Source organism: Alligator sinensis, unplaced genomic scaffold (genome assembly GCF_000455745.1).
Source record: "Alligator sinensis unplaced genomic scaffold, ASM45574v1 scaffold975_1, whole genome shotgun sequence".
Classification (NCBI taxonomy): domain Eukaryota; kingdom Metazoa; phylum Chordata; order Crocodylia; family Alligatoridae; genus Alligator; species Alligator sinensis.
This window is the reverse complement of record NW_005842068.1, coordinates 2,566,251-2,576,271: the sequence shown is the minus strand read 5'-3', so window position 1 is coordinate 2,576,271 and position 10,021 is coordinate 2,566,251. Positions and strand designations below refer to the sequence as shown.

At 50.5% G+C, this 10,021-nt stretch overlaps 1 protein-coding gene across 6 annotated transcripts in view; it reads left to right on the top strand.

The window, feature by feature from the left end:
- Positions 1 to 6,104: 6,104 nt before the first annotated feature.
- The window catches only part of LOC102378694 (patatin-like phospholipase domain-containing protein 2), a 60,050-nt gene continuing 56,133 nt past the window's right edge, over positions 6,105 to 10,021 (top strand). For all 6 annotated transcript variants that reach the window (XM_025204101.1, XM_025204098.1, XM_025204100.1 and 3 more), the window contains exon 1: positions 6,105 to 6,662. In XM_025204101.1, coding sequence (XP_025059886.1) covers positions 6,476 to 6,662 — 187 coding nt within the window. In that variant the 5' untranslated portion in view covers positions 6,105 to 6,475. The remainder of the gene's footprint in view (positions 6,663 to 10,021) is intronic.

The window sequence follows — 10,021 nt, the reverse complement described above, 5'->3', positions numbered from 1 at the left end:
TGTCACCTCTGCTTCCTTTGGGGCCAATCTCCCCTTCAACTTTCCTGCCATGCCTTGCTGTAATTATATCTTTATAAGAAGAGAGGCTGCCCCAGGGCTCCCCAGGCAAGGCCTCACACTGAAGAATCAAAGTGTCACTGCTCATCAGTTTAAGGGCTAATTATGTGGCCTCATCTTCTCCCCTTATAGCCATGATCAAGCCTCATAGATGTTACCGATCCCTCACTCGCTAGCTTAGGCCTGCATCCTTTGCACCTGCTGGGCTCAGGTCTCTGTCTCCTTCTACCCACACCCAGGCACTTTGCCCATCTTAGCTACTCCCAGGCACTGCCATGGGTCCCTGACCCTGTTCCCACCTTTTAGAGGCACTGGGCCCCTAGCCTGTCTCCACCCTCCTTTGAGCTGTGGGTCTCTGCCCCTATCAGTCTCTGGCTGTGGCCCTCTTTTTGACCCCTCTTCCTGGGCTGTAGGCCAGTTGAGATCTCCGAGTTCCTGGGCCCTGGCAGTCTCCGGCTATGACCCTTTCTCAACCTTTGGCCACTAAACTGGGGCCTTGACCCCACTCCTAGGCCAGGTGAGACCTCCTGGGCTATAGGATTCCTGGCCCTGCTTGTTTTCACCCTTCACAGGCTGTGGGTTCTTGACCCTGGTTCTTGCTTCTCACAGGCTACAGATATGTGGCCCTGCTCCTTGGCCTTGGCTCCTATCCAATGGGTCCTGGCCCCGCTTCTGGGCTAGTTGAAACTTCAACTGCCCCTACAGTCTCAATCCCTAAACCACTGGTTTTGCTTAACCCAGCTCGGTATCAGTCTGGAGCCTTGCTACAGCCCTGCTGCTTCAGAGCTCATCTCTCCATGGTTCTCTGGGCTAGACTGCCTGCCCTGCTTTTATTCTGCTAGTTCAGACCCTTTAGGTCATATGGCTCCTAAATGCCCCCTGTCACACCTGCAGGCTAGTTTTCACACAGCCTGCCTTCTCTTAAAGTAGCAAGAGCATTAAGCCTCCTGCTATACCCCATAACAGAAGATCACAGAAGTTGGGAATTGGGACATACATGGTCCCTTAGCTAGCTAGTTAGTTAAGGGACATGGGTCTGCAGAGGTTGCTTACTGCTCCACAATAAAGTTCATTGTTTAGTTCTTCTCATTCATGTATGCCTGTATTTATTGAACTCGGGGATCACACAGATCAGGAGTTGCAAATGAGACAGAACTTGAAAGGTTTTGAGTTCCAAACTGAAAAGGAAGTTGCAGCCACATGGAAGGACAAGGGTCACTTGATGATCTTTCTGCACAGTGATAGTCTAAGGACTATACTTGCCACTGGTTGTGGATGAGGATGAAGTGGATCACGGGCAATTCATAGGGCATGCACGTGGGTGCACATGCACCCCGAGTATGGCAGCGCACCCCCACCAACAGCGCTGGCGGCATCTGTGGGAGCTCTGCGCTTACTGCTGCTGCACTCCCACTGTCGCACTCCTGCCACCGCTGTGTCCTCCTAGCCACTAGGGGCTTGCACTGTTCATGAAGTGGATGATTTGTGCAGCATGTTATACAAATATTGATGATGTTGGTCATAGAAGTGTTGCAACCTCTACCTGTCCTTCTACTATCAGGGAATATAGAAGAGAAACGGAGGGTCTTCAGACAAAGGTTTGAATGGTACCTAGGAGTCACAGGGGCAGAAGAGAGAACCAAAAAGTGCAGAGTAAAATCCAGACTTCAGAACTGGCATTAATTTTTAATTGTTAGCTTGATGCACATAAGACATGCTTATGGATTGGGCTCTGGGGCATCCAGCTCTATGTGCTGGGATCAGGGGGCTGGGGCCCTGTGCCACCTCCCTATGGTCCTACATGCTGGGATCAGAGTCCTCTGCTCCCTATGTCCTGTCCCACTTGCTGGGATTGGACCCCAGGGCCTAACACTGCCTCTGTTCCATCCTACATGCTGGGATCAGGCTTTGGGGCCCTGTGTTGCTTCCGCCCAGCCCCACATCCTGGTATTGGGGCCTGCACTGCCTCTATCTGGCTCCAAACACTGGATCAGGTCTCACGCTGGCTGTGTGCCCAATCTAGTGTATAGAGCCATGGCCTGTGGGGCTCACCACACACCTGTGGGGAGCCCCATGAGCCAGTGGCACAGGGCCAGAGGATGAGCCCCTATTCTAATAATTTCCAGTGTGGTAACCACCGGGGTATGCAGTCACAGAAGGATTTTTTTTGGTATTGTAGCAGGGTATTGAAGGGTATTTGGGTAGCTGCTTCAAAGATACAGTTTATTTCTCTCCTGGAGTGTCTTATTGTATGAAGGCAGATTTTAAGGTGGGTATAACAAGTATTCTCTTCAGAGCCGATGTGGTGGTATCTGAGGGCCTGACTGTAGATTATAGCTTTTTTGGTATGCTTGGGATGATGCTCAGTGCAGATAATGAAAATATCATTTATGTAACATGGGTACAGTGCAGATTTGATGGTGTATTTTTTTTTTCTAGAAATTCCTCCTCCAGTTGCTCATGAAGAATTTGGGGCCATCTGTGTGCCCATAGCTGTGCCCATGGTTTGGAGGAAGTGCCAATTGTTGAAACTGAAGTTGTTGTGGGCAGGTGTGGATTAACACCAGGCCAGTGGTGATGCATAGGGGGTGCACATGCACCCCCTGAGAGCGCTGATGCACCCCCTGACAACAGCATTCCCAGGCAGGTGGGGCAGGTGAGAGAACCGGCTGGAGAGTGCCCCAGGAGAAGTGGTCCCCTCGTGGCCGATCCCACTGACCTGGAAGTGCCAGTGGTGTGCCTGGAAGTGCCAGCACCGTGCCACTGCCAGTTTCAAGTTGGCAAGATCAACTGCGGGGACCCCCCACCACCCTAGCCTGTGGGATTGGCTGCAGGGGGACCTCCCCTCTAGTTGCTGACTGTCTTCTTGGGGGGGGGAGGGGGCAAGTGCCCCTGCCAATCAGGGGTCCACAGGGGTGCCAGGAGCAGCATTGCTCAGGAGGGCATTCTGGCTGTGGGCATATGGGGTGGGCAGCAAGCACCTCCTCCTCTCCAGCCGAGCCAGGGCCAGAAGCTAGGGGCAGGCATAGGGCTCCCTGCAGGCAGTGGTGGTTTCCTGGGACCATCTGCTGCCAGCAGGCCCCATGGGCAGCCCCACTTCCACTCCCTGCCATCTGTGGGTGGCCAGCACCAGTGCCATGGGGATAGGACGGGACAGCCTCATCCCACCCTGTCCAGGCCAGCAGAGGGGTGGGTGGGCGGGCAGCCAGGGGTGGAGCTCATACCCCCTCTCCCCTCCCCCCACAAGCTGGCCCTGGCCCAAGCCCATTCCATGGCACTGGGGTACCACAGCTCCAACTGTGCAACACCCACCAGGGGGAGGGGGTGGGTTGGGGCTGGAGCTGCCTTCACCTCGGTGGTACTCGCACCCCCTGGTTCACCCCAGATATGCTAAGGAAGCCAGGTGGGCCCAGCCACAGCCCTCTGGCAGGCACAGAGGGAACCTGCCCTTGCTTGGTAGGGGGCCATTAATTTTCTGTTTGCCTAGGGCCCCAGTAATCTGCCACTGGTTGTGGGTGAGGATGAAGTGAATGATTTGTGCAACATGTTGCAAATCTGTGTGTACTCCATGTTCTTAAAGGTATTTCAGGCAGGCAGCTGTAATTTGGTGTGGAATGTTAGAGTACATGCTGGTAACATCCATCACTGGTGTGGGAATGATTTGATAATGTATTTGTTATATGTGAGGTAAATTTACTCTTTGCAATTGGTGTGGTGGAAGCCCAGAGTCAGCTGCTTTGTGCAGTGCACTCTGGAAGTGATGCCATAGGCAGAGGAAGAAAAAATTATTATTTGTGGGGGCTGAGCCAAGTGATGGTGCCTGGGCTGGGCTTTGGTGCTGGCCTCTGCAGCCCGGTCCAGTCAAGCCCCATCAGCAAGGCGCCCCAGGAGCTGTGAGCCATGAAGCCGCCTGGCAGCAGCACTTGCAGCTGCTGCTCAGAACAGCTGGTGCCCTGCTTCTGGAGCTGCACCTCCCTCGGGAGCAGTGCAATGCCATGTCAATGCAGTCAAGGGGGTCAGTACAGTCAGTGTCTTGGAACATATCCCTATTTGTTATATTGTCAACTGGGTTCCCTTTATGTGAATTCAAGTTATGCTCCATTTTCCAGGAACACATGTACAGCATAAAGCGAGGGAAACCTGTATTTGGTATCATAGACTTGTTTGTTGGCCTCATTGATTTAGTTTTGAAAGCTGAAGATGATTATAATAATGCTCCACTGTTGTTCACTGGTTTGCTTACTATTTCATTGTTGGATTTTAGGGATTGTATGGCTTTTCTCTCTGAGGGGGGGGAGGTTATTGTAGTCCTGGCTTTAGTTGAGAATTTCACTGTTAGCTTTCTTTTCGAGCCTGTGTTGTACAATGGTGGTGCATGGGTTATTTGTTTGTTACTGTTGGTGCTGTGGGCATGGCAACCTCCTCTTGTATCCAAGAGAATCGAGAACTTTGGTCCAGCAACAAGATCACTATAATCCTGATTCGAGTAAAGAAGAATGAGGAATCATGAGCAAAGAGAAATCACATGGTGTATGGGAGGGGGTACAGGACAAGGGGATGGTGCCACAACATGCAGATTTCATGCTATTTACTATCCATAAAAGCAAGGCACTACAGTTGGTGGCTGGTCTGGTCTCCCAGATTTCCAAGAATAAGATGGAAGGAGGAAGAATTGGAGCAGCATGTCTCCTGGGAGAGTAGCTTTGCAAAAGAACTGTGGGACAGTGTGTGAACCTTTATCTGTAAAGTAACAGGAGCAAAGACTTTAACCAAAGCCACTAGACTGCATGGCCAAAGGGCAAGGTAACAGACTGGTTTTGCTTTCAAATGACTCTAGTAGCTTTTGGATAGACTTATGGAAGACCAGAAACCTGCTGCCTTTTTAAAGTTTGGAATTGAGTTACAGAATGCTTGGGACTAGGCCCTCGATGAACTACACTCGTATTACGCCAGAGACTGCAAGCTTAGGGGAAGAGCAGGCCGAAAGTGCGTGGAAGCAGACAGACTGGTGTTTATTATTTAAGAATAATTAAGACTGTTTTGTGCTTTATTGCAACAGACTGAGGAAATGGTAGCAGACTGGAAAGCAAGAGCATTGTACATTAAGTTGTGCCTTTTCTGTATGAAGGGGAACAGACTAGAAGGAATGTTTAAGGGACAGGTTTGCATTAATACACAAAGCGGGGTGTGAAACAAAGTTTTTTTTTTTTCAGTTATGTAATTGGTGGGGGATGACAAATACATGAAATGTTTTCTGTTTTTATACTTTTATAATAATAATAATAGGATGGTATTGCATCTCACCATCCAACCAAAAAGAGGTAAGACAAATCCCTTTAGTGGGTTCAGTCTGAGCCTTTTACTCAAGCCAAGGAGCAGATAAATTAAAATAAGAAATATACTTGTCTTATGGGAGGGAATACATTTCAGATCCATTCCTTCTAGCCAGCTTCCATATAGGATAAAACAATCTCTCTCCTGTCTTCTCTGAGAAGGAAGAACCAATCAATAGAAGAGTGGGTTTTGAATAAGTTGCCCAAACCTTGGGAGAAGAGGTGGAGCTGTGGCACCAGGCTTGCTGGGCTCCCCATGGATTCACAAATTTCAGTGTAGGTCCCAATGCAGGCATGTGGGGCTGGGCCCGAATGGTGCAGGGCCCAATTCGGGTGCCTGATCTGGGCACAGGGGGCCTAATCCAGTGCCAACCCCACAGGTGATGTGGCCCAGACTTGGCCCCGTGCCACTCACCAGGCCTGAGAGGCTGAGGAGTTGAGCACCACTGCTGGCAGCAATAAGTAATAATGAGTGACTTGCCACATGCAGATCTTGTCCTTTCTCTACCTCCAGAATTGTGGTGAAATGCTCTCCTTTCTTCCATGTTTTTGTTCTTATTTGGGGTCCAGGTGGTCCTCCCAGTCACAATCCAGCTTTTAAAAACATCCTAACTAATCCCTCACCACAGAATGTATTGGGTACAAAGGCATACGGAGCAGGATGAGTGTGAATGCAGAGTATGTATATGGAGCAGTGTGTGTGTGTGCATGCAGCAGTTTTCATGCGAATGCAGAGCATGTATATGCAGCAGCGTCTGCGAATGCAGAGCATGTGAGAATGTAGCAGAGTGTGTGTGTGTGAGTGAATGCAGCGGTGTATGTATAGGTACATGGCTGGGTGGGGGAAGGAGATGCACAGCACAGACCACGCCACCATCTTGGCCGCCCCCGCCGGGCGCATGCGCACTCCGCTGGCCTCTCGCTCTTGATGTTGATTTGCATGTAGCTGACGATTGGCGGAGGCGGCTGGTGCCATCACAATGTTGCGGGGGTGGACGCTCCGCCTTCGCTCCTCAGTGCTTGGGGCTACCTGAGCGGCGTCTTCGTTGTTGCCCGATTGCTGGCCTCGCCCGCCAGGCGCCGGGATGCTGGACTACGAGTGCGGCTGGAGCTTGTCCTTCGCGGGCTGTGGCTTCCTAGGCGTTTACCACATCGGGGCGGCCACCTGCTTGCAGGAGCGGGCCCCGCGCATCCTCCGCGACGCCCGCTGCATCTACGGCGCCTCGGCCGGGGCCCTCACCGGCGCAGTCCTGGTGGGCGGCGGCTCCCTCGGTGCGTCTCCCCTGGTGCCGCCCCTCCAGGACCTCGCGCCGGGCTGGGGGCTCCCGTGCGGGGGACCTGGTTGTTCGCCGCCCCCACCCGAGTCCCCAAGGGCTGTCGGGGGCCCTGCAGACGCTTTCCTTGAAACCTCGCCTGCGCCTATGTGTTCAGAGCTGGGAGAAGGCTTAAGTTGGCTTTCATGGGTTCTTCTGCACTAGCCTCCGAGCCCGGTGGCTCAGGGCTTCCTGGAGGAGAAGCCAGGGTTGGATGTAAATGGCCCTGTTTACAGTTTTTTTCTTGCTGCTAGTCCTGTCCCCTGCTGCCATGGAGAAACGTGGCCTCCGTCCTCTTTGGAACAGGTAGGAACGTGGTCTCCATCCTCTCTGGAACTGGAACTGGCAGCGGCATCTGTGGATGGTCACCAACTGCTGGTCAGTACTCGCCACCCCCCCACTGCCAACACCCCTGTGGCAGCCTGCAGGAGCTTCCCGCTGACCGCTACCTGCAGGCAGTTGCCATGCCTCCCCCAGTCTCTGGGGGCACACATCATTCATGTCCCCAAGTCTTGCCTCCCAGGCTCTAAGCATTTTTGTTGTTCTGCTCTGGGCCCTTTCCAATGTGTTCATGTCTCTGAAGCATGGGGCCCAAAATTGGACACAGTGCTCCAGGTGGAGGCCTAACAAATGCTAACTAGAATGGAAGAATCGCTTCCCTTGATTGGCTGTTCATGCAACCCAGTATGTTACTGGATTCTTTTGCAACGAGCACAGTATTGGCTCATATTCAGCTTATGGTAACTCCTGGGGGCCTTCTCTGCACTATTGCAGCCTAGCTGGTCACTCCTCATTTGTGCATGCAATTATTCCATCCCAGGTGCAGGACTTTGCATTTGTCCTGGTTGGATCTCATCTGATTGATTGTGGATGATTTTTCCCTTATAGCTGGGTCATTCTGGATCCTAGCCCCACCCTCTGGGGTGTCCTGCGGTCCCACTCAGCATGGTGTCATCCAAAAATTTGTTAAGTGTGCACTCAGTCCCATAATCCAAATCATTAATGGGGACCTTATTTTATACCTCCTCCCAACTAGACATTGAGCCACAGATGGCTGCTTGTAGAGCATGGTGATCCAACCAGTTATGTATCTAACTTACACCATATTTTTGTATACTCTGTATTTCCTTTGCTTGTTAATGACAGTGTTGTAGGAGGCAGTGTTAGAGACTTTACTGAAGTTAAGTTATATCACATCCACTGCTCTCAGCTTGTCATCTCATCATTAGAAATCAGGTTGTTCAGGCATGACTTGATCTTGTTCTGCTTGTTCCTGATGACCTTGTTTTCTGGATGATTCACAGTGGATTCCTTGAGGACCTGCTCTGTGATCTTTCTGGATATTGAGGCCATTCTGACTAATTCCTAGGATCCTCCTTGTTTCCTTTCTTAAAGATGGGCACTATATTTGCCCTTTTCTCAAACATCTGGGACCTCACCTACCCTCTACAAGTTCTCAGAGAGGGTATGTCCCATTTGGCCCTGCCAAGCTGAAATCATCTGATTTCTCTAAGTAATTCCTTATTTGTTCTTTTGTTCTGGCTGTTTATTTGCTTCCTTGTTTTTGCTGCCAGCTGTGCTTGTCATCTGGTTGCTGTCCTTGTTTGTGGAGACTGGAGTAAAAAGCATTAAATACTACAGACTTTCCTTCATCATCTGTATCTAAACTGCTTTTTCATTCCATAAGGGACCTATAGTTCCTCCTACTTCTTGCATACTTGTAGAATTCCCTCCTCCTTTTCTTTTGACTCTTATACCCCTTGTCAGTTGCATCTGAAATTGTGCTTCAGCCTTCTTAATTTTCTTCTTGCATACCTGTGTGATGCACTTATGCTCTTCCCTAGTAGTATGACCAAGTTTCCACTTTTTTTGATTGGATTCCATTTTGAGTTTTAGCTTATTGAAGAGATTGCTGTTTTGTCAAGCCGACCTCCTTTTGCACTTCCCATTCTTCTATTTCATCAGGATTGCTTGCTTTTATACCCTTAAAAGAGCCTCCTTAAAGTACAGCCAGCTCTCCTGGACTCCTTTTCCTCTTAGACTTGCTTCTTGGGGGACCCTGCCCAACAGTTAGTTCCCTGAATTTCCTGAAGTCTGCTTTTCTGAAATTCATTGTCTTTTTATTCTACTGCTGTGCTTCCTTCCTTCCCGTAGGATCTTGAACTCCATCAGTTCGTGGTCACTGTCACCTGAGTTGGTTTCCATCTTCACATTCTCAACCAATTCATCTCCGTTGGAGAGCAGCAAGTCAAGAAAAGCTTCCCTCTTAGTTGGCCTTTCTGCTATCTATATTAAAGTTATCCCTAACACACTCCAAGAATTTGCTGGACTGCTTGTGCATTGCTGTGTTTCCCTTCCAGCAAATGTCTTGATAATTTAAGTCCCCCATGAGAACCAAGTCCTGCCATCTGGAAACTTCCATCAGTTATTTAAAGAAGGACTCATCTACCTCCTTCTCATTTGGTGACCTGGAGCAAATGCCCACCATGACATCCCCCTGTTTCTCTCTCCTCTGACCTTTACCCAGAGGCTTTAAATAGGTCTAATCTTCCACTTCATACTGCATCTCTGAACACGTGTATGTTACTTTTATGTCAGGCAGTATCTCCTCCTTTTCTCCTCTGCCCATCCTTCCTGAACAAGTACACTCATCCATTACTGTAATCTAGTTATCAGGACTAAAAGAGGGGTGTACAACCAGTGGAAGGGAGGAGCTATCACCAAGGAGGAGTACTGCTTCTTAGCCCTGTGCGGGCTGCCTCCCGATCCCATCCATGTTGCCATGAGCGGGCCGGGAGTGATATGCAGACCCGTCTTTGTGCACGTGGGCTGTGGCCAGGAGCCCAGGCACGCGGGGTCGGAGAGGACCGGTGGCGAGCTAGAATTAGTCATGGACGCGTAATGGTTAATTTAAAGATTGTTTACTTACACCGAAGATGGTTGCGGTGTAGGCTGGACAGTTTCCAGGTTCAGCTCCGCTTAAGTCCTCGTTAGAGGACTACGACTAGCTCTCTCTCTCTCTCTCTCTCTCTCATGGAGTTGTTGAAGCTCCGTGGGTCCGTTTATTCTCTCTCCCACGAAGTTTGCTAGGCTCCGTGGGTTTGTTTGCGCGCAGGGAGAGGGATACGTCTAGGAATCTATCGGCGATGGGGAGAGGCTCTTAGTAGTTGATCAGGCTACCAGTCGGTCCGAGATTTACGTAGAAGTCCACGAGGTAATCATGGACTCCTTGCCGGAATTCTCTCGGATTTCTCCCAGAATTCTCGGAATCAGGGTTCTCAGGATCCTCCTGAGATTCTCGGAGATCTCCGACTTGGG